The sequence below is a fragment of the Parambassis ranga genome, chromosome 3 (genome assembly GCF_900634625.1).
Source record: "Parambassis ranga chromosome 3, fParRan2.1, whole genome shotgun sequence".
Taxonomy (NCBI): Eukaryota; Metazoa; Chordata; class Actinopteri; family Ambassidae; genus Parambassis; species Parambassis ranga.
Genome location: NC_041024.1, coordinates 13,363,745 through 13,386,628, shown reverse-complemented (window position 1 = coordinate 13,386,628; position 22,884 = coordinate 13,363,745). Strand labels below are relative to the sequence as shown.

The following is a 22,884-nucleotide window of genomic DNA, read 5'->3' as shown; positions in this document are numbered from 1 at the left end:
AGTTGCAGTTTTGATCAGATACATTAACATTGTCGGCAAGTTAAAAAAAAAAAATACCTTCACAACAATTATTTTGGTAAAAACTGTCAATGTTAGCGTGAAAAACAGATTAACTGATTATTCACAAAGTGTAGATTTAAAACTGAAAGACACCACTGGATTATTTCTGTTATGGCTTTTTTTTTTTAAAAGAAAGAAAAAGGTGAGCATGCTGACTTGTTCCATATTGGATGAACACTGTATGAATCCTTTTACACATCATGTTGGCCCTCCTGTGTTTTTTCCCCTCCAAAATGGTGTCAATATAGTACACTGGCTCTACAGAGGGCCTTCTTCTGTATTGTGTTCACTGGCCACAGAGAGGATTTCTGTAGTATTCAGTAAGCTGCAATCTGCAACTTCACCACTAGATGCCATCAAACTCTGTACTGACTGGTTAAAGGCACTTTTTCTTTACACACCAGCAACATTTACTCTGGTTGTGACAGTGTAGACAATATGTGAAACCTGAAACAATTCCTACACTGTTCATCCAATACAGGTGATGCACTCCCACCAAAATGTTTCCAAAGAATAGCACAGTGAACTGCATGCACTGAGTAAATGCTACAGATAAGACCATTATTTTCCCTCTGACCTGATTTTCCCTGAGAAAAATGTTTCATTTGACAAGTAATGAGTGCAGGATTGTGACAGAATCATCATCATCATGGCTCAGTAGCTGCCATTTGTTATGAAAGCCTGGAACATTTGAAGCGCTGGACCAGGCGCCCACTGAGGAACCATGTGACCAGCACCCTGAAACACACAGAAAAACAGTTATCCAGGAATTTCAGAAAAACAGAACAAGCATGCAAACACATCAACACTTACCTTAACTGTGAGAAAAGTGATGTTTCCAAACTGCTGATAGAAGCCAGCAATCTGGTCATCATGAATCCAGGTTTGGTACTTAGTGGTTGGCTGTGAAAGACATGTTAAATACAGTTAAACACCTCCCATAGCTATGGATAATTAACAAGCTTACAGTTAATATTATTAACACTACCTTTATGCCGAGGCCCTCCACAAACCACTGGTCTCCCAGGAAGTTACAGGCCATGTCTGTGTCTCCATTGTACACGAGTGACCGCAGGCCCAGGGAGAGCAGTTTCAGATACACGTCCTTCATCGTTGCGTACAGAGTCTTGTACTGGTCTCCAACGGGATCACTGCAACAAACAGTTCATATGATCAAACATCAGCCACAGAGTGGATTAATAGTCAGCAACACCATTTAAATGCTTTATTATACCTGCATATGTCCCAAGGTGGCAGAGTGTCTGGAATATGAAGAGCTTTCCTGACGTCCCCTCTGTTCAGCCAGTTAATTTGGGCTGTGCTGTTGATGCAGGGAGGCACTTCACCCAAAGACATAGACACAGAGGCACCTGAAATCTTCAAGGATTTTTATCATTAACACAAAAAAAGATAAAACACAGACTCATGGAGTAGTTAAAACAGAGGATCAGTCACCTTCTGGGTGTGTGAGTGTTTCCAGGAGTTCTTAAACAGATGACTCATGGTCCTGTCGTAGCTTCTGTGCGAGCTGCTGCGACCCATACAGTCCATGTAAAGGGCATACACATTAAGTCCACTATTATAGATAATACCAGCAGCCACACTCACCTAAAAAGAGACAAGGAAGTAAAACTTCGATGAGTCATCCTGTAGCACCAGAAATGCTGAAGTAAATTTGCCACATACCTGCGTCTTGCAGGCCTCAGAAGTGAAGTTGTAAAAGTTACAGTGTCCCTGGTTGCAGCAATTTATGTTGAGATCTCGCCACAAACTGCACAGAGCATAGCAACAATCTTTGCATCAATCAATGTGCAGCTTGTGCAACGATTGAAGACAGATTACTTCTGCATAGCTACAGAAATGAGACACATTTCAACTGCTGTCTTTTACATAAAAACACAGAAAGCAGCATGGACACTGACTGGCTTATCACCTTGAAACACTTCCACTGTTCTTATTACTTGATGATATGACCATGCATCCATGTAAATAAAATAACTCATGTTTCTCATGTGATTAAAAAAAACCCAATACAAGCAATAATTCCAAAATACACTCACACTTCTCCAAAGAGGCCGTGGTAGTAACCAAAGTAGATCAAAGACTGGTCATTGAGATCGAAGCTGCTGAGACCATTTCCCACTGCAAAACCCTGATCAAACGACATGGACTCATGTTAAAACAATAAAAGAAACAACATCACTGTAATCATGAAGCTGCATTCTGATCGGAAAGATGTGAAGCACCTCACCTTGAAATTGATGGAGGCTTTTCCTGTAGCCACACGCAGGCTCAGTGTCGGTGCATAAATCCCACCATAACTCTCTCCAAAGATGAAGAACTCATTCTTAGTGAAGTTTGGGAACTTGGCAAAGAAACTCTGCAGGGCTTTGTAGTTATCATCAGCAACCTACAAGATAAATACTTTATTTTAAAATATTGTCCAGCTGTTTCTAAGTTTGCTTTTCCAAAATGAATGGTTGCCCACTTGGTCATCATCAGTTGCATATTTTTGGTCATCGGAGTAGGAAAATCCTACTCCTGCAGGAGATTCAATGTACAGCATGTTGGCAATCTTGTTCCAGCTGAATGTGTTCTCATACAGCGTGGCTCCGTTATCATTCACCTGAAAAGCAGAGTTAACATTGGATTAGTTGAATACAGTGCACAGGGTATGCACACAGTGAGCGTGCTCACATGAAATGGTCCATTCTCTGACAGGAATCCATCCAGCGAGCTGCAGCCGGGGCCTCCGTTCAGCCAGAGCACCAGAGGGTCTTTGACTGGGTCCCTCTGAGATGTCACAAACCTGCAGGAGATGTAGTACTTCAATATAAGGAAGGCCACAGTGCCAGGATGTGGTATGTATGTATCAGTATGTATCACCACCACTTCATTTTTGTTGTGCTGTGATTAACTTTTTTTGATTTCATAAACATATTTATCTCTCTTATAGTCTGTCATGGAGGGAAAGATTTAAACCGGATGCCTTACTACAAAGAGAAAGTACTTTAGTAGAAGTGCAGCATGTGTTGGGCCTCAAAGAACTGGACTGTTTCTTACCAGTAATGGAGGAACTTTCCTGGTCGTGCCTGGAGGTAACCAGACCACTGTCGATAGTTCGGTTTGAACGTCATACCTGGCAGGTACGTCACCTCATCAGGTGCGTACTGAGCCCGGGAGCCGAGCTGAACCACGGAGAGCAAACACAGCAAAAAGACACCGGCGAGCATCGCTGCAGCTCTGACACCTGACAACAAACAAATCAAACTACAGAGAACCTTTCATCAAATTCGCGTGGAAACGACGCTGCTTCAGGCCACTAACTTCCTCCAAATAACTCCAAACCACCGCGTGAACAGGGACGTCATATGACTGCTGCGTCAGATCACGTGATCAGTGCCTGATTTTACGCGGAAACCCTGAACAACAACAACGGCGTTCATGGTCATTTATTGTACCGCATATATGGCATAATAATTTGATGTCCTTTGCATTGCAATTATTAATATTCTGTAATAAAATCCTGACATCAATTTATTGGTAAGAAGATTTTATTGCAGTCGGTCGAATGTTTGGGCTTTTATTGTGAAGGCAGGTAGACACACTACCGGAAAAATTAGGCGCCGAACTTCTAGCAGTGGAGGAGGTGGATCAGCAGTGGAGTTGGTACGATGGTGCTCACGCTGTCTTCGCACTGGATTTAAAACTTGGGGAAACGCATGTCCTCCTCACCACAATTTGTCTCCAAGGTGTAGTTCTAGAATCGCTTGTCATCACTGGGACTGCTAAAGCTAGCTTAACATCCTCACTAGCAGCACCGCGGTGTGAGTCCGTGAACATCATCAGAGGTATAAAAACTTTTGTTTGTTTTGATTTCCACGCTTGGAATTGAGATCATACCGACAGTCGACTTGTGTGCATCGTTTGAATAACTTATTTAGGACTGTTAGCTACATGCAGCACCCGAAAGACCAACTAACATTAGCTGTTTACAAGCGAAAAGCTACACAAAAGGTAATCACTTCCGGTACAGACTTTTCATAATAAACTTGTGCTGTTTGGCACAGAATAAAAGTACACAATATCGTTGCATTGCTGAACGTCTTTTGTTTTGCAAAGTTTAGTCTGCGGTTGTGTGATGCGGACTCAATCCAGGGCCAACCAGCATCTTTTTTCCCTTTTCCCGTCCAGCAGCAGTAGCATGGATTTTGACGATGGCCCTCTCAGTCCAGATGAAGAGGCCATGGTTCCAAACCAAATCCTTAAATACCAGAGAAGTTCAAGGAGTCTTCACGTACTCACCCAGAGGTTTGTCAGGTTACTACAAGAAGCTAAAAATGGTGAGCTGGACATCAAAGAGGTACGAGTACAACAAACACAGATATAAATGTAAATCATTACTCTACTTTAGGAAGTAGAATTAAAGAGTTTATGTTTTTTTAGTTAATGTTACATTTTAGCCAAATTCTATCATTTAGTAGAAGCTGTTATCTGATGGAAATGTTTTCAATATGACATAACGTCTTGCCATCTTTTCAGTGCATTTGTCCTAGTCTGAAAACATCTCACAGGATATGGGGTTTTATGAGACATTACTGTGTTTTGTGTTTTGTTTTTTTGTTTTTTTCTTCAGGCATTGAAGCTTCTGGCTTTTGGGCAGAAAAGGCGAATCTATGACATAACAAATGTGCTGGAGGGCACTGGTCTAATTGTCAAAATGTCAAAGAGAATGGTAAAATGGAAGTAAGTTGTTAACTCTCATTTGTGTATGTGCATAAATAAATAAATAAATAAATAAAATACGGTAATAAATATATTACCTTTTTTTAAATAAGTGGTGCAATGCCAGGAGAAAACACACAAGAGTCCCTCAACAGACTGGCAGAGTTAAAGTGTGAGCTGAGAGACTTGGAGCAGAAGGAATTTATTCTGGACCAACAGAAGCTTTGGGTTGAACAGAGCATCAGGAACACCACAGAAGACTGCAACAAATATCCTTTTCCCCCACATCCCAAGCATGTGTCTGTCATTCTCTCCTATACACACATTAAATATTTGGAAATGTTTTATGATTTTACTAAGATTTAATAGGACTTTATGACACTATTGCTGCATATTATTTGACCAAGGCCATCATCACAGTGTCTGTCCAGTGTCTGTCTTATATTACCTTAACTCCAATCCACTCTGACTTATGTCAATCATGAAGATATCTGCAGCTGCTTCACTGGTATAGTATACTCACTTATTGTCTGTATTACTCTTATGTACATTTGGTGTCAGCATATTTTTATGGAAACATCCTCTCCTCACATTGGTTCCTGCCTCATCTCTGCTGGTACAGCTGGTAGTGTTTATATGAGGGGGGTGTAATATTCTTTTTGATTAAAATGATTTTTGTTTAATTTCTCTAAAGGCAACACACTGTTGGCAGTACGTGCACCATCCGGCACTCAGCTAGACGTTCCCATTCCCAAAGCTGTAAGTTCTGCGTCATCAAAGCCAACCATGAATTTTTTTCTGTCTTTGTTGTTATAAATTCAGATCAGAGATTCAGTCTGCATGTGTATGTCTTCTTTTAGATCCAGAACAGCCCAGCACAGTACCAGATTCACCTGAAAAGCGTCAGAGGGCCCATAGATGTCACGCTGCTTAACAAACAGTCTGTTAGCTCTGATCCGGTTGTACTCCCAGTGCCACCATCTAAAGAACTTTTACAGAGTGCCATGTCAGCCATGTCTTCTTCAAATGAGAAGGAAAGCAGTGCTTGGCTATGTCAGGCTTCAGCTAATAACAAACATAACACAGATTCCAGATGGACAGCCATGGCGGAAATGCGACGTCTTAATGCATCTTTTAGAAATATAGAACCCAAACGAACAAATGGTTCCAAATGTGAGTATTTTATCTTTTGGTCATTTATTCAGGTAAAATTTATCCAAGTACTTTTTTCTTTACAGTAAAGTCTGGCAGGTTCACACCAAATATATATTATTTGGACATTGATTTGTAAAAAATAAATAAATATTATTTGTTTTTTCCAGTGCTAGACATGTCAAAAGAACTACGGGAACTGTTAGACCCACGTAAAGGTATTATCCGTGTGGTGTTTATTTCAATAAATTGTGCTGATATTTGATATTTATAATTAAATATATCGTTCTTTTAATTTTGCAGAAATAGTAAAGACACATCTTTTCACGCAACTCCTGGCATCTGGAGGTAGGTGAATCTTATTTTATGTGCATAAAGTATGTCTGTTATGCATTGTTATTTTAATGTTTACATGTTTATCTCCACAGTTTTTTCTCCACTTTTCCACCGGTCTCCACCTCCATCTGAACAGCATGTCCATAATCTGCAAGACAGTGAAAGCACGTGTGACCGCTCTGACATCCCTGTGCTCGACGTACCTGTGCTCAACTCCTGATCCCTGCATTTCTTTATAAGTAGATATGTTTTCAATATGTTATCTGTTTTTAGCTTGTAATTAGGTTATAACAAATAATAAAATAATCATTTCCAATATTTTGTCCACCTCATTTAGATACAGGCAAGAAAAAGTGCTTGGAGCTTAATGATATTGATGTGCAGCTTTAAGCAGAGTAATATTTTATGGAAAAATGAGAATTTTGTGTAACTGACTCCAACACCAAGAACCTCAGAGAAATAAAAAACATACTTTTTTTATTGATCTTAATGACAGCTTCTATTTTATAATAATGTAGGTGTTTTTTAATATATGCATTATATTCCTATTAAAAGGTTCTTTCGGCATTAAGAGGTGATACAAACGATCCAAATAACCTATACTCTCTTAATACTCTCTTTAATGTAAATGCACCCAGCGTGGTTACACTGTCTTTAGTCCTCTTTTTAATTGGAAAATTAGGCAATATTTGGATTCTCACTCCAAGTATTCCAATCTCAACAGCTAGCTTCACCAGCTGATTTCCCCTCACAGTCAGGACTGAGTTTCCAGAAGAGAGAGGAGCGACATATAGGGCAGATCCAATTTCTCATTGACTATTCCCGTGGTGAATCGAGCCCTGCTACACTGAGTGATCGCTGTTCCCTGCGGCATCAATAATACAGGAGGAAGTTATTGTCCCTGTGCAGGCCACAGTATCATACAGCTAAAGCAAGTGGAGGGAGGGGGTGGACCTTTCAGTCAGACCTCTTGAGTTTCAGGGCCTGCAGACAGTGGTCTGACTCTGGGGAACCTGGTCCTGTGCCCTTGCACAAGGCTCAATTGTAAGTCTGCCTGACCGAGGGATACATGTGTCTAAACAGTGACAGCCTGCACAGTCAGTAAGGCTACACCCACAACAAACCCAGTGTCACAAGATGGGCGCAGCTCAATAGAGAATTAGAGAGCCATGCATAGACAGGTATCCTGGGTGTGATTAACATGATACAGATTTTCACCTTGTTTGATTACCTAGTTGAGGGTTGAGCCCCTCATCCAAATATAAGCCACAGGATGGACACACACATTTATGTTTTGTAAAAAAGAATAAGGAATACCCAAGCCATAAATACACTGCCCATGTCTTCTGTCAGTTGTTGGTAGAAACCAGATGAAATAGATGTAGGATGACCATACAACATGAATTCAGTGATTGACCTAAAAAAAACAGAGATGTCCTAACAGTGAAAATAACAACAGCAACAGAGGACGATGGTGGGAGGGGTGTGGAAGGAGAGTGACAGGTAGAGAAAGTCAGAGCGATGGTGAAATGGAGAGTAGCATTCAGAAAGAGGTCAGCACAGAGCGTGTTGACATCGAAAGAGAAGGTGCTGGCAAACCTTTGAAGAATACTTAAAGAAATGATCGAAGGGTAACTGTTGGTGAGTACTGAAAACGTTCTCCTTTCTTCACTGTGATCTGTAATGTTTACAGTTTTGACTGAAGCCAGTAGCTTGTTACTTCCAATGTGATTTGTGACATTCTCTGTAACTTTATCAGAATTATGCTGTCACTACATCGCATCACATTTATTTGTTTATGTAGTTTGTAATACTTAATCACATTACTGATACTTGTTTTAGTAACCATGCAGTGAAAGTGGTAAGGTGATGTGGTAGCCAGTCATTAAGCTTTAATGTCCCCTCTCTGCTGAGTTACTTTACTCTTAGAGTCCACTCCAGCTGCAGACATTTTAAACAGAGCTTAATGTAAAATCAACAGGAAAGAAGACCAGAGGAACATGTGACACCAGCGTGTCACTCTAAATGCTGGCATGAGATAAAGATGGCAGAGAAAGGGTCACGGATGGCCACTGTTAAATTCACATGCATCATAGTTTGTGCTGTTTTACTTGGACAAGGAACTCCTGAGAAGACAGGTGAGTACTCCATCAAAACATGTCACTGAATATGATGTGTATGAGTTTCTACCTTACGATTTATTATTCTATACTGGCTCAAGCTGTTTTATTGGTATTCCTTGAGGTGGTAAAGAGGACCAGAGAGATGCCATTCTGAGGGAAATCCTTTCAAAATGGAGTAAAGGAAGTGGTGTCACTCCACACAGGCCTCCTCCAGAAAAAGACAAGGACCAGGCTGTGCCCAGCTGGATGAGGAATATCATGGGGAGCTTAAAAACATTCGGCCTATTTCCCAGCAAAAGTCTGCCATCATTGAACAAGCCGATTGACAGACATCGTCTCTCTGGCTTCCTCTACAACATTTCTCTGTACCTCCAAGAGATGGGAGCTGAGTTGGAGGAGGCACCAGAGCCAGATGAGGAGCAGCTGTGGGAGAAGGTACTGCATTTCTTCCTCCAGTCTGAAGGGAACGCTGCACTGAACCAGTGGAATGGACGGGTGCCGCCCCGGCCCAGTGTCAGGGTACAAGACTGGTTTTTGTCCCTGAGGGGAAGCCCACACTGGGACTGGCTGTTGGGGCTGCTGCAGAGTCTTATCACTCTATCGGAGCGTCAGCCATATCGGCCCCTCTTGGCTTTCTTGACTCAAAACTGGAGGACAGTAAGTGCTGTGCTGGAAGCTACACTTCAGGCTCTGGTCAGTGGCACATATGGCCAGGCCAGTGCAGGCCTGCAGGGCTTCATCTGTGCTCTGAAGGGTCGTAATGATTGTGCCTTTAGCGTCACCTGGCTCCAGCAGCTGCTGCAATTCCTAGAAACACGCAACTGGAAGCCTGTGGTCAGTTTACATCCAGCAGAGGCTGCTCAACACAGTAAAGGCTCGGGTGCATTTGGACGTTTAAAGCCCTTCAGCTTGCCCCCTGAGGCCATCGGACGGGATGGGTTAGCTGGAAATGCATCTGTGGGTGATGTGATGAGTGCAGAGGATGAACCAGACTCTGTGCAGAGCCTGCTGCTACAGGCTTTATCACGTTCAGGTGGTGGCGAGCGAGGAGGCCACTTTGCACAGAAAAATCTAGCTCTTGTGCAGAGTTTGGATGGACTGAGGAGGGGCCTTTTACACAGGGTGGGGAGCTCTGTCTATGGTAACCTGAGGAAGAAAGTGTCACGAGTCACCTTGGCACTGCTTGATGATGTCGGAAGCCTGGTGGACGTGCAACAGCCCAACACTCAGGGACGTTGCTCAGTTGGTGAGTATGAGAAGGAGACAGGGTCACATGTTGTTTGGACATGAGAGAAGAACTCATAGCCATGAGAAAGTGCTGAAAAAACAGACATCACTGAAGATTTTTAGAAATGACAGTGACACATGTTTTCATGCAGACATTGTTAATTCATAAAATTGTATGATAATTAAGCAAACTCCACAGAGAGACCTTCAGTTCACATGCTGAGATTCAGAGAATGATACTGAGTGATATTATCTGAAGTAAAATATATTTTCAAAATCTTGCAATGAATAGATCATATTGGCCCCGGTTTCACCTGGAAGCTGCAGGAGAGAGAATGTGACAGTGACTGACACTGCTTTAAAATCTTTATAATCATCCTGGCTAATGAAAGCATCTGTTGTTAGCCCTTCTAATCTCTTTATCCTCTCATTGATGTCAGTAACATTATATCTTGTGCATTGTTAGCTGAGCTGCCCTGTTACATCAGCCATAGTTGTGCAATACAGGAGCTTCCAGGTGCTTTATCCACCACTCAGTCACTTTGATTTCCAAATAACATTTGCATTTTACTGTTTTTAAGGTAACCTGAGACAGCTGATATTATGGTAAGATATCTTAGGACTGTATGATTGAATTATTTTACAAGGGTTAACAGTAAATTGTTGAACAACCAGACTGAAGCTTTGTGTTGGTGTATATGCAGGGGGATACGACATAATTTGATGTGGAACACTCAGGCTCTGGGTGTTAACTCCTATGGCCTTCCAAGCTCTATCCCATTCCTGTCCTGTCCAACCAGTGAAGGAGAAGGGTTAAGGTCACAACAGACATCCCCAAAAACAGCTCTACCTTCACAAAGACTTTCCGAACAAGAGCGCCTACTTGAAGTCTCACAAACCAGTGCAAGAAGACAGAGCAACAAGCAACAGAGAGAGATGGCGTACTCCACCTCTACAGAAATCCTGGAGGCAGCATGTAATGACACAATCCCTGGCTTGACTGGCGTCTCTAACTTCACTGTATTCCTCTATTGCAAACTCTTTGAAGGAGAGAATGGGTCAGTTAATCCTGCAATGGCTCAGATTGGACTCGACCTGCACGCTACATGCTCTGATGCAGCTTGGTACCTGTCTGCTGCTGAAGATGACTTCCTCTGGGTCCATGTCTGCAGTGAGTTCTTTGCCCATGAATTCAACAACACAGTGTGTGCCAACTCCTCCTTCTGGCTGCAGAGAGCTCATCAGGTAATGGATTTTAGATGAGTGAGTGTGCTCTAGGAAGTAGAGATCACATGTGGATGAAGATTTAAAAAAGGTGTTTTCTGTTTTTTTCTTTGCAGGCTGCAGTGACAAAGGACTATCATTTTTTTAACCAGACAAGTATAGACGAGCTGTGTGTGCAGCTGACAGGTGACATCACAGGGGGTCCAGGACTCAGTGATGACTGTCTGGCTCAGTTGGGCAGCAGGTCACTCAGTTCCCAGGTTTTCAGGCACTGCTTCCTACCCAACAGCTCAGTACTTATTTCAGCTCTGTGTGGCAGAGATTCATCTAACTCACACCAGACCTTACCAGAGGGCAGCTGGGCTGCAGCGTACTGCTCCAAGATGCATAACTTTTCCCAGGATGACATCACTGAAGAAACTTGTCAGTACAGGAAGTGGTCTGTGCATAGTTTCATCAACTCCACCCTCGTGGAGCTCTGTGGAGAGACACCTGGGCTGAGAGAGTATATCTGTCTGAATGCTACACTCTACCATCAGTTGTCAAGACTAAAGCCTCAGCTTGTTGATGTGTGTGCTGATCTGCAGGCGGAACAGGAGGGTAGAAAGTGCTTCCTGCAGAGGTTCTTTGACATGCTCCCTGCACAGTATGAGTTTGACACCTCGCAGCTGTGTGCAGACCCGGCCCCACTGCTTGCAGATGTCATACACAAGCTGAGTGTGTGTGAGGTGGAGGGAGGAGAGCGTGAGGGTTTTTTAGTGGCGCTGGGATATTTTTTGCGAGTTTTGGATTTCATGGTGGGGCTCTCTTCAGGGTTGGATGAGGGGGAAGGAGAGGCAAGACAAGGTCTGCGTCAGGCCATCCTTCTCTCCAGTCTCCTTGACAACACATCCTGGGCCACACTGCATCCAGAAGCCTCCATGAGCATCCTTCACACTGTGGGAGTTTTCCTGCGCAGAGAGCAGAACACCTCTCTGAAGGAAGACCTGCTGAGCTGCTTCAGTGTAAGACTTACTAGTTGACTGACACTGTCTCAGATACACAGTTATGAGTGAATAACCTGCTTTTTCTTCAGCCTGTCCTGTGGGATCTCATCCAGCGGGATGACAACTCATCTGCGCTCAGGGTTCTGCTACAGGTACTGGTCTGTGCTGCTGCATTCATGTTTAACATTTCACAATACACCACCTCACTGAGCATTTCAATCATATGTTTTCTCTCCAGGAGTACCTCCAGATGCCGAGAGACAGAATTCGTACTCTGGTGATGTCTGCAGAAAAAGATGCAGTTAAGAGATTTCTCTCCCACATGCATCAAAGCTGGAACCAGCTTCAAGTTGAAACCAGCCAGGTTAGTCCTCTAACTCATTACTTATTATAGAATGTAGCTAAATGATCACATAAACACATATTACTGTAAGTTCATTTCCAGTTTTTACTGCATTCATGTAAATTTACAACAAACACTGGACACAAATTGCTGTAAACAGTATGTATCCTGTATTTAATGGCAGTTCCCAGTTGTCTGGACTGCATGTCATGGCCCATGCACAGCTAAAAAGGACCAATTTAAAAACATTTCCATTCACTTCCTGCTGTTTTGTGTTCTCTGTCAGGCTACTCAGAAAGAGCTGCAAGCCATGGAAACAATGACAGCTGCTTTCATCCACAAGTTCCCCCGAGTGACCCCGGAGCTGTTTGTGGACCTTTCTCAGTTCATTCCTTTCATGTCTGTCTCTGACATAATGAGTTTTCCAGCCTCCCTGATTGTCAATGACACCGTGTGAGTTCCTGACCCCAAAGATGAGCACATTTAATCAGATATTTCTCATTCCCTTGATGTTAACAGTCTCATTGGTATACTTTAGGCTGACAGCCATTCGTGATCACAGCTCAGGGATGAAGTCGCTGCAGAAGAAGGCCTTTGTTAAAAGGCTTCTGCAGTCGAGTGTAGTGGGTGATGTGCCTTCATGGCCACCGTACTTTCTCAGCTCCATCCTCCCGCTCTTGCCTTACCTCCCTGTCAGTCATTTTCAACAACTGACTTCACAACAGGTTAGATGGTGTTCCACTGATTTAAAGCTGTAATGGCAGATATAGTCTGTAACTAGTGCAAATTCAAGCGATATTCTAAATTAATGAATAGGGAACTCAGTTAGAACCATATGGTAAATTTTACAGAGAAGCACTATAGTACTGAATTTTGTTTTTTACTTGCTTCACATTGTCTCATTTAGCTAGCTCCTCTGGTGGAGGTGCTTGGCAACGGCAGTCTAGATGGTGTGAGAGGTCGCCATGTGCTTCGCACCCTCTTCAGTAAGAAGAAGAATGTGACCGGTGATAACATACTGAGGTGCGACTGCACATTCATTCATGCCTGTCTGTGAGTTTGATCACTGAGAAGTACTGAATCATCAGAGGTCATTTTACAGCACTTGATGGTGGGTAAAATGTGCCACGTAGACCTCTTGTAAACAAACTTAAGTCTTACTCACCACAACACAGTGTGCACATCCTTGAGCTCTGTCAAATGTTTTTTCTGTGAAAAGGCTGTCCCCTGGTGCTAAATACATCAAGTCAGTTAAGCACCGTGACATGCCATGACATATAACATCGAATTGAAGCTAAATAAGGAAGTCAATGCTTATGTCAGAGTTTTGTTTAGATACACAGTATAGCAGGGTTGGATTGAATATCTAGTCACTCCTTGTTATACAGCCTAGCACTCTAAATGTTAGATTTTATACATTTCATGAGAATTTTTCATACGATGATCAGAAAGTTAAAGAATAATTTTTTTGCAGATTAGGAGTCCTTGCATGCTACATGGATCCAACAGATTTAGGCTCATTTCTCCAGGACCCAGCAGTGTCCTCTGTCCTCTGGCAGCAGCTGTCTCACTGCATGTCCAAGGGGTTCATCAGTGACAGTGGCAGGGTGAGTAAGGGGTGCAGGAAAAGCCACCTCTAACTTCCAGAGCTGTTATTGTTACACAGTATGTCTGACTAACTCTGTTTAACTGTTTTTGCTGGATAGCTGTCCTCTTGGTTGATACCAGCAGTCCAGAGCCTGAATGTCAGCAACATGGTGTTGGCAGAGCTGTCTGCTCTCAGTGGTGTGCTGCCACAGTTAGGAGCTTCCTTCCTGCTGTCTCTCCCTACACAACAACTCCTGGAAGTCCTGTCACAGCCAGGATTACATAGTTATTCACCAGCACAGGTCAGCAGGCCGTGAGTTTCTCTTTCCACCTTTGCTTTCTAATCATAGAAGTCTGTGGTCTAAAAAATGTGATGTGTCATAGAGCTTTTCACAAAAAGCTAACCTTGATTGAGATATAGTAGAAAAGAAGAGAATAAACACTGATGAAATTTAACTGACCTCTGTGAACTTTCTTTAATGAACTTGTACAGGCATTTCAAATGTTACACAAGATTTCAAAGGACACCAACGTAAGTAGAGATTTTAGTTTCAAATTTTGTCCACCTTCATCCTCACTGCCTCACTGTGTCCATCTCCTCCTGTCAGCTCACCATGGAAAAACTGTGCAGGCTGAAGCCATTACACTCAGGCCTCTCCCCTGCTGTGCTCAAAGACCTCCAGTGGACTGAGATCAGTGAAGCTGCCCACTGTCAGTGCTGGAGAATGCTGCTAACTGAGCTTAAGCCTGGCCACAGAGCCATGCTATATACTGCAGTGCAGGAGGTGACAGTGCTTTGTTGCTTAAGTACATCACTTCTCACTTTATTGTATTCTAATTCCTATTTCTTGAGGCCAGTTTTATTGTTTGTTTGCTTCAGGGCTTACGTTTTTCTTTGTATGTCAACAGGCTCTTCTCAGAGACTTGAGGAACATCACTCAACAAGTAAACTGTCTTTTACCATTTGTTCCACTGAGGAAGCTGATACAGGCTATGAACAGTGAAACCGTCAGGGTGTACAGAGACACACACTGGTCTCCACAGCAGGTGCACATGTTGTCTTTAATCTACTCCTGTGTGCAAAAAGGTCGCCAGGCCTTTTAGTAAAGAAGAAATTGTTGCGGCTTCGGTATTTGCTTCCATTAATCTGCAACTCATTGGATATGCCTCATATGAGCCCTTTAGGATATTAATACTCCATTCACATCAGCTGCCATCAGGCTAATTAGTTTGGATGTAGTACAATAGTGTGGAGGAGTGTAGCATAAATTAATAATGGCTACCTTAAAGGGATTTTGTCACAGCCAAGAGTGTATTAGCCTGCTTTCACCACCTGTTCTCAGCCTAACAAGACCTGAGTCAAATCAATAAAGATTGCCCTTTTCACTTATAGTACCTGAAGGAAAGATACTGCACTGAATACTACACCATGTTTCAGAGCTCAGTATCAAATTAGATTTTAATTGATTGTGAAACCAACCAGATGCAGATAGACAGATATTCTGTCCAGTATTTGCTGTTAATATCCAAGGTACACACAGGAAATTATATAGTTATATATATAGTTAAATTATATTATATATTTCTTATAGTCTGAGTAGTGGTTATGGAAAATTGTTTGGTCAGAACTGTATATTAGCAATAAATAGCCCACTGACCCACAGGGCAGATTATTTTACTTATGAGTACTATAGAAACAGTCACACCATAAAAGTGTACACACTGATGTTTTGGCCAGAATGGAAACCAACTCACAAACATTAAAACTTGTAGATGACATGTATATGAATTTCTTCCCCAAAACAACTACCGTACACATATACACATGTATTGTGATAACTGATGCTCTCCCTCTTCCGTTTAGGCTCAGTTTCTGTTCAGTAAGATCAATGAATTTGAAAACATCACCGGGAAGTCAGTGCGGTAGGTTTGACCTGCAATACTGTAACAAAACATTTATATGCATGTTTTAATTGATACGTTATTTTGTTATCAGTAAGTAAAATTCCTTTAAAGTTTGATTCATTGACTCATTGGATGAACAGTAATGATCTGTCTTTCACTTGCAGTGGTCTGGGTCATATTGCCAGTGGAATGAGTACTGAGTTTTTGAGACTTTGGGCCAACAGTACTGATTTTTCAGAATTGCTTCAGTTTGTTAGCAGGCTGCCTGGAGGCATGAGACCTGCTCTGGTGAGGAACAAGCTTAAACACACTCCAAGCACTGTATTAGAACCACAGACCTTATGTTTCCATAACAAACCAGCTCTGTCTGTTTTACCAGAGAAAATGCATTGTGGAAGAACTAAGGAAAAAACCTGATGTGGACCTCAGTGTTCTGAGCTCTGGGTTTGCTGCAACATTGCCGTAAATATCTCCCTCTTTAACATGTATTTTATTCTTCACTATATAGAAATGTTTCACAGTATACCTGCAGATGTTGACATTTACACCGCTGCTCTGCTCTTTTCCAGAGTGACAATGACAGAAAACCTCTCTAATGCATCCTTCAGAGCTGTTCTGGACCACATTCAGAAACACTTTGCTGATTTCCTCAGGCTGCCACATTATAAACAGACAAATTTAGCAGAGAAGGCTGTAACTGAGCTGGTAAGACATTAACAAATACTGCATTTGGAAAATATCATAGAAGATGTGCAGGAGCTGACACAGTGTAAAAAAGATTGATGAAAAACCAGCTGCTGCTCTATCTCATAAACATCATTAAGCTGAAATACAAATCCTAGGTTAACCTCAGGGTAATTAAAATGATAAACCACCACCATGGGAAACAAGAACTCAGAGATGCTATTTCTGCTAACAGGGCTTGCGTCAGCCATGGTGACTCATGTATTTAATTTGTTTTATCCCATTAATGGGGCACTAAGATATACTACACTTGGGGGTTCAGGCGTCTTAAGCAAGGCACAGCAGATGGAAAAATAAATTCAGAATATAACCGGTATTGTCTTCTCTGCAGCTTTTCACACAAGTGAAGTCATATCAGTGTAAAATCTGGTCATACAGGCCCCACTCACAGCATGTGCTGCTCTACAGGGCTCCTCTCTGGCTGAGGGAAACATTGACGGTGCCATTCTGGATGCACTGGGGCCTCTGCTGCCTTTCTTGGACCAGGACAGTTTGGCTGAGGTGGACAGACGAGCACTGGCTCTGCGGCTGGAGGAGATAAGAAACTTTTGCCTTCCTAAAGAGGCTCTGAAAGATATTAGTGCACTGCTCACTCAGAGAGACCTGCTCGGGTAAAGAAACACATCCTGGTTTTGACACCTGGGTCAGACACTGCTTTACAGTTTTCAAATACCCAAAACAGAAATGCATCAGAAGGCGATGACTTTCAGCATAATTGCTCAAAGAGTTAAAATGTATTCACAATGGCTGCATGGCTCATCTCTTTCTACTTTTAGGCCACACACTTATCTATCATTCCTTTACATGCATGCTTGAGAGTTGAATTACAACATGGTGCTTGCAGTCAGAGCTAGATTGCATAAACACTGGTGTAATGATAGGATATGTGTGTGCTTGTTTACTAGAGATCCATCCAAATGGCAGTTTGAGGATGTTGAACACTTGGGCAGGCTTGTGTTTGCACTTTCATCAAAGCAGATTAACTCCATCCCACTGGTAAGAACCAGCAATCATCGAGCCATGCAGGCCACTCATTTGATTTTACACTTTAACTGGTTTTCTATGATAAACCCCTCACCAGCATGGATGCATAATATGTGTTTCCACTGTACAGATGGTGTTGAACAGAGACATAGTGGAGCAGGTACTGGTGGGTCAAAAGCGCTGGGAGGACAGCGTGGTGGGTGAGGTCTGTATTACTGCGTGTATGGACTGGAAGCGCCACAGAGAGAAGACTCAGAGTCTCATTCGAGGGATTGTCAAAGCACGAAGCAGGAGGGCTAAAGGTCTAATGGAAGCACTGTATTAAATGCATGGGGAAAAACATGTTTTTAAGCATGGGTGTCAGTGTGTTTGTGTCACTTTACTGAATGCTCCTGTGTGTTCGAGCAGTGCCCGTTCCAAGCTGTGCAGACATCAGAGGGACGTTTCCTTCAGCTTGGACATCCACTCAGTTCAGCCGGATGTCAGAGAAGGAGCTGACACAGTGTGTGGAAGTGTTTGGTCAGGATTCCTCCCTGAGCTCTGAGCAGCGGCGCTCACTGTGGGTGAAGCTCAGGCAGGTCAGTAAAACTTCACCAACAAAAGACGGCACAACATTTACACTGTCTCAGCTCATGATGTTTTGTTATTTTCACCCTCGAGGCATCTGCACACAGTTCTTCTCCACAGTCTTAGACATGTTTTCTCTCATGGATCATGCAGACAGTATTTAGGTCAGTCAGGAACAATATGTCTCCAGAGTCTGACAAGTGGAATAGCTTTTCTGTTTCCTCTCTGTGATTTTATCCTAATTAAACCAACCCAATCACAAGTTCTGGGAACAAAGTGTCATCCCTAAAAGCGTAATCAAAATTTCCTTCTTTGATCCAGTCCTTCAGTCCTGTGAGAGAACTGAGAGCTGATCAGGTGTTGGCTTTGGGCTCAGTGGTGACTGAAATGGGAGAAAGAGAGCTGCAGGATGCCGACCTCACAGATTTGGGTGTGTTGGCACATTTGGGCACACTCACGGACTGGAGTCCTAAAAAGGTACGATTTAATTCTTAATCTAAATTTTTTAACTTGCACATCTATAAATGTGAGGCTAATGTTCCCATTTGGCTTTTCAGATGAGAGCAGTGATTATCAGCGTGATGCGGAAACGCAGAGTGAAAGTGGAGCAGTTGACAGTTGTTGATCTGGCGACATTTGGCCGTCTAATCTGTGGTCTGAATCCCTCAGAGATAAAAAGACTGAGTCCCTACAACCTCAGGTCAGTCAGCTAATGGGTGCATTACTACACAAACTTTTCAGCTCACTAAAGTAAATGTTTTCAATGTAGAGAGAAACAGAGGACTCTAAACACTAATGTGCACACTCTAAACGTGATTCATATTATTCACATTCACAACAAAAAGGCAGGTTATAAAGACAGCTACAGTAAATTCAGCTGGAAATGCTGCTGACTAGTGGTAGGATTATTATTGAAAATCCCTTTAGGTAAACCTGCTAACAGATGCTAACTGGAGAGACATTTTTTATTGGAGGATTGAGTCCTAAATCTTTGCTCTCACTCTGCAGTGTGGCTGTCCTGTTCCTGCGGGAGACATCCATGCCATGCACAGAGCAGCAGATGGAGGCATTGACAAGCTGTTTGTCCAGACCGGAGGCCTTTGGTCCAGTCAGTGCTTGGGGACCAGAAATTTTCACTGAAATTGGAACATTGGCAGGTACAGCTGCACATAATATCCCTGTAGGTTTAAACTTTATTTGTGATCAACTTTTGTCATTGTTTTTTCAAAGAGTGAGGACAGTGAAAGAACGAAATGACAGGTCTTGGATGGATAGGTGCAATTAAAAGAATCCCTGAGGGGGTCAGGCCTGAGAGTGAAGCAGGAAATGTTTTTAAAACTCTTCCAGTGATTTGAAATGAGAAACATTAATATTGTGACTGCAGAGTCTGTCTCTCTGTCCAGCGGGCCTGCCGGACATGGTGCTGTCAGCCTTGCTGCAAGAACAAGTGGAAGGACTCACAGCGGAAGCCATCGCCATGATGTCACCAAAAAAGATGGCTGTGAGTTTCATCTGTCATTATGAAATTGTACTATAATGTTTTAGCTCCAGTACAGATGGATATACTGGCAAATCTTGAGGAAGTCAATTTTTCACGCAATACTGTGCAACATACAACTCTGTTAAGCTCTAATCACTGGACTCAAGATGAAACACACTGATTCTGCAAAGCCAAAGGAAACACACTGCCATACTGCATCTGCATTCCTGGCAATAAATCAGACATTGTGTGTGTGTGACAGGTGGTGTTAAGTGCAGTTCAGTTGTCGTGGCTGAGTACGGAGCAGGCGTGGGCTGTCACAGAGGAGCAGTGGGCTGAGCTGGACACGGAACAGAGACATGCTGTCGGACTAGCTCGATATGAAGGAGACATCCTGCTGGAGCAGAGAGGTGCGTCTTCAGAAAAAAAATTATAATCCTCCTTTTTAATAGGCCCCCCTTCACACAGAGTCTGTGAGTCTTCAGGATACTTGTTTATGCTATGTAGTGAATACAGTTTGCATGTTGTGCTTACAGTAATTGTGGATTTTTACTGCTTTCACAGGGAGGAACTCTGCTCCAGCAGCCCTGAACACAGACAGCCTCTCTTCACGCTCACTGGCTTTGTGCCTCTTGTTATGGCAACTAATTTAAAATGCTGGAACAATGTTTAATTATCCCTTTGACCTCCCCTTGTATCATCATATTTGTTTTTCAAATAAATATTTTGAACTGTTCTGTTCCTTTTGTGTGCTGGTCCTTTCATTTGCACTGCTCTTTATTGTGCTGTCCTGAGCATGTTTCACTTTTTATCAGCTTGGCAGAATGTAAATCAACACATGCAGCTGCACTATGTGGAGGGTTCTTTGGTTAGAACAATCACAGGAAGCAACACAATCATTCATGTTTATTTGACAGAGGAATGGGCTTTCCAAAATTTACAGGATGTTGACTAAGCAAAACAAAAATTGAGATAATATTTTACTGCATTAATAATGTACACAAGGAGGGGACACATAAGAGACTGTAAGAGTGCTAAGATATGGCTGCCAGAGACCGTTGAGATCCTCTATACTTGGCTGGGTAATATACCTATGTTGCCTTAACCTCAGTAAGAATCCTCTTTCTCTGGTAGTTTTTTTTCAATTCATCTCAAAAATACTGCAGATATGATGTAATAATCCATTCAAAGTACAATATCTGTCACCTCCAATTCAACAATATGGCTCCCTGGTGTGCTCCTAACCATCCCTGGACAACAAAGGAGTATTTTTAATACTTACTATGTGTTTGGTGGAAAACAATGACATTCTTCAAACTTGTCTAACAAACAAAATCTTATTAGAATGTATTATCTGGACTCGGCTTCCTTTTTTTGAAGCTCTTATTGGTGTTTTTCATAGCTTTACTGCACAGACAGATAATCTGATCCCACCATTCAGCTGTATGAAATAAACTCAGTTCAGCAAGAAAACAGATCTATTGAAGTTCTTTGTATGTTCAGCAAAAGGTCATTTGATGAATGAAGTATTTTGAGTTATAACACAGTATGAGGACCAGCAGGGGACATATAGACTGTTAAGGGTCTAAGTAATAGGAAGAGGTATAAGGAACAATGTGAAGCTACACACTGCGGCTGTAAGTATCTGTAAATTGGTGTTTGGTCATCTATATGATTGCAGATCCAGGTGACTGGATCCAAATAATTCAGGACTTTAAGCAGGCTTCTGTTGTAACTGTTATTTTTCTCCTATACGATCCTGTTTTCATTACTTTTGGGCACAGATAGATTGAAATGAGAGATGACAGGTAAAGCTGGGAGAGGAGATGGATTAATGAGATGCAACACTGGTTCCCATATGGATGAAAACTAGAGACGATGTGGTTCACGGTCGGCTGCCGGGTGGCCCGTATGGTGCATTTTTCTAATGAAAGAAATGAAAAACTGACATGCAAGAAGCCTGGGCTAAAATGTAACCTATTCCAGCATACAGGTAGAAGGTGGTGGTTGGAAACAGGAAGTTGTCCATATTTTATCTCTGACTCACAACAATATATTTTTTAATAAGGACAGGGTTTCTTGATGATTTGGTAGGTATGATGACTTTTCAATTAAAACAAATTCCCTGTCATGTAGGTGTGCGAAAGCTGTCAGCCACAGCCTATGAGCTGTAGGGTGTTACACTGCCTCTGGCCAGCAGGTGGAGCTGTAGCAGCGCTGCTGCTCGGTGGGGTAGGTGTTGCTCTACGTCTCCACTTTATCCACAGCCGTGACGTATTTCCTGGGGCTTGTACGGACCACTCAGCGCTACACCAGAGGGGTATCATGACTATTTATAACCAGAAATTCTCTGTTATCATTTTTTCAACGGTTCGGTCGTGTCGTCGTCGGTTGTAACACCGCGGTGTGAGACAACAAGAAGCCAGGTCGAGCAGGATGTAAAAGGAAGCTGGTAAGTTGAGCAGTCGTTAAGTTTCCCGTCTGCTCTAGCTTGAATTTTTACTTGTTTGGGCTGCTTGGCTGCCGAGTTTACCGACCTCTGGGGCTCGGAACCACCGGGGTTCTGTCACAGCGTTGTTTTATTGATCCAGGTTGCTGTCAGTTTGTTTGTGTGCTCGAAGAAGGAGGATCTCTCCCTCTCTCTCACACACACATGCCGAGCTGACGTCGAATGCGCCGCGTCCGGTTTCTGTGGTTGCTCCTGCTGCGGAGCGGAGAAAAATGTGTGGTGGACGGTGACCGATTCCGCGCTGCTCTGTCGTTATGAGTTGTGAAATGTTAACGAGAGAGCCTCAGAAATGTTAGTCGTGAGTGGATGAGAGGAGAACGAGAGAAAAGGGGAGGCACCTGTGAGACGGAGCAGGTCAGCCTACCGCGGCGTCAAGTTTGCGTTTACCACGGCGTGGTACAGTTTCAGACATATTTGTCAAGAGAGAGGAGTCATCATCGGATCGGCTCCAGCCTTTGCTCCGAGCCAAATTGTGACTGCGAGCTGTTATCACGGACTTGGCGTGTGAGGTGAGTCACAGCCGTGCTGCTATCAGCTGATAACTTTGGCTCGTAAACATTAAAGTGTTTGGCGTTACAGGCCTGAGCGAGAGAAGTTTCCCTCCTTCCTGATCTGAACTGCAGTTAATCTGTGCTCTCTAAGAGTCACTGGAAAGCACTTCGTGTTGGTACAGCATGTAAGTCATATAGGAAATGTTAGTTTTACCCGATAATAATGAGTTTGACAGCAGATTTCTTTGTGCGTTTTTGATTGAACTTTGACTGCAAACACAGCTAATAGTAATGGGTGTTGTTGTAAAGGCACTAACCTCTGTGTCTACATTTATGTTGTGTACGTCTTATTTGATCAAAGTTTCTGTAAGGAGCATGTTTAAAGCCAAAGTGTGTCTGAACTGGAACTGTGTCATAATAGATGCTGCTTTAGGATCCTCT

At 42.7% G+C, this 22,884-nt stretch overlaps 4 protein-coding genes across 11 annotated transcripts in view; 3 read left to right on the top strand and 1 right to left on the bottom strand.

The window, feature by feature from the left end:
* Window position 1: 1 nt before the first annotated feature.
* Window positions 2–3,414, bottom strand: LOC114433408 (lysosomal protective protein). The gene is made up of 11 exons (XM_028401962.1): window positions 3,124–3,414; window positions 2,758–2,869; window positions 2,549–2,686; window positions 2,312–2,470; window positions 2,121–2,212; window positions 1,747–1,831; window positions 1,516–1,668; window positions 1,295–1,437; window positions 1,049–1,211; window positions 874–963; window positions 2–798 (listed from the first exon to the last, which is right to left on the bottom strand). The coding sequence occupies exons 1-11, from the start codon at window positions 3,291–3,293 to the stop codon at window positions 715–717; spliced, it is 1,389 nt and encodes a 462-aa protein (XP_028257763.1). The 5' UTR covers window positions 3,294–3,414; the 3' UTR covers window positions 2–714.
* A 102-nt stretch (window positions 3,415–3,516) lies between these two features.
* Window positions 3,517–6,611, top strand: LOC114433438 (transcription factor E2F5-like). 6 transcript variants are annotated; one of them, XM_028402004.1, is made up of 10 exons: window positions 3,517–3,911; window positions 4,258–4,403; window positions 4,697–4,806; window positions 4,899–5,054; window positions 5,250–5,293; window positions 5,480–5,544; window positions 5,646–5,958; window positions 6,108–6,155; window positions 6,241–6,285; window positions 6,366–6,611. In XM_028402004.1, exons 2-10 carry the CDS (start codon window positions 4,278–4,280, stop codon window positions 6,491–6,493), a joined length of 1,035 nt encoding a protein of 344 aa, XP_028257805.1. In that variant the 5' UTR covers window positions 3,517–3,911; window positions 4,258–4,277; the 3' UTR covers window positions 6,494–6,611. The 6 variants fall into 6 exon arrangements, with proteins under 6 accessions (XP_028257805.1, XP_028257806.1, XP_028257802.1 ...); XM_028402005.1 differs by having other exon boundaries at window positions 4,255–4,403; XM_028402001.1 differs by having other exon boundaries at window positions 4,255–4,423; window positions 6,366–6,610.
* Window positions 6,612–7,744: 1,133 nt separating this feature from the next.
* On the top strand, window positions 7,745–20,107 carry LOC114433623 (stereocilin). Its single transcript, XM_028402268.1, has 31 exons — window positions 7,745–7,776; window positions 8,116–8,134; window positions 8,255–8,411; window positions 8,518–9,642; window positions 10,205–10,229; window positions 10,328–10,868; window positions 10,964–11,851; window positions 11,923–11,985; window positions 12,072–12,197; window positions 12,463–12,629; window positions 12,715–12,901; window positions 13,084–13,199; window positions 13,651–13,783; window positions 13,883–14,065; window positions 14,257–14,295; window positions 14,372–14,548; window positions 14,673–14,810; window positions 15,628–15,686; window positions 15,833–15,956; window positions 16,048–16,130; window positions 16,238–16,373; window positions 16,821–17,023; window positions 17,318–17,408; window positions 17,527–17,698; window positions 17,805–17,974; window positions 18,285–18,440; window positions 18,521–18,663; window positions 18,972–19,120; window positions 19,367–19,464; window positions 19,706–19,853; window positions 20,008–20,107. The coding sequence occupies exons 1-31, from the start codon at window positions 7,745–7,747 to the stop codon at window positions 20,094–20,096; spliced, it is 5,937 nt and encodes a 1,978-aa protein (XP_028258069.1). The 3' UTR covers window positions 20,097–20,107.
* A 1,615-nt stretch (window positions 20,108–21,722) lies between these two features.
* The window catches only part of furina (furin (paired basic amino acid cleaving enzyme) a), a 59,343-nt gene continuing 58,181 nt past the window's right edge, over window positions 21,723–22,884 (top strand). Inside the window, exons 1-2 of one of the 3 annotated variants that reach the window (XM_028402792.1) lie at window positions 22,107–22,461; window positions 22,532–22,628. The gene's annotated coding sequence lies outside the window, so the exon portion shown is untranslated. Of the gene's footprint in view, window positions 21,896–22,106; window positions 22,462–22,531; window positions 22,629–22,884 lie in introns of those variants that run through there. The other 2 variants (XM_028402790.1, XM_028402791.1) reach the window with 2 other exon arrangements.

What these genes read in the sequence shown, in the direction of transcription:
- LOC114433408 (XM_028401962.1), bottom strand. Translation starts at nt 3,293, where the DNA reads ATGCTCGCCGGTGTCTTTTTGCTGTGTTTGCTCTCCGTGGTTCAGCTC. An exon ending in CAGAGAATGGACCATTTCAT is followed by an intron (nt 2,687 to 2,757) that starts GTGAGCACGCTC and finishes TCTGCTTTTCAG; the next exon opens with GTGAATGATAACGGAGCCAC. An exon ending in AACACTCACACACCCAGAAG is followed by an intron (nt 1,438 to 1,515) that starts GTGACTGATCCT and finishes AAATCCTTGAAG; the next exon opens with ATTTCAGGTGCCTCTGTGTC.
- LOC114433438 (XM_028402001.1), top strand. Translation starts at nt 4,265, where the DNA reads ATGGATTTTGACGATGGCCCTCTCAGTCCAGATGAAGAGGCCATGGTT. An exon ending in GTGAGCTGGACATCAAAGAG is followed by an intron (nt 4,424 to 4,696) that starts GTACGAGTACAA and finishes TTTTTTCTTCAG; the next exon opens with GCATTGAAGCTTCTGGCTTT. An exon ending in ACCACAGAAGACTGCAACAA is followed by an intron (nt 5,055 to 5,249) that starts ATATCCTTTTCC and finishes ACTCCAATCCAC; the next exon opens with TCTGACTTATGTCAATCATG.
- LOC114433623 (XM_028402268.1), top strand. Translation starts at nt 7,745, where the DNA reads ATGGTGGGAGGGGTGTGGAAGGAGAGTGACAG. An exon ending in GGCTGCAGAGAGCTCATCAG is followed by an intron (nt 10,869 to 10,963) that starts GTAATGGATTTT and finishes TTTTCTTTGCAG; the next exon opens with GCTGCAGTGACAAAGGACTA. An exon ending in AGAAGGCTGTAACTGAGCTG is followed by an intron (nt 16,374 to 16,820) that starts GTAAGACATTAA and finishes GCTGCTCTACAG; the next exon opens with GGCTCCTCTCTGGCTGAGGG.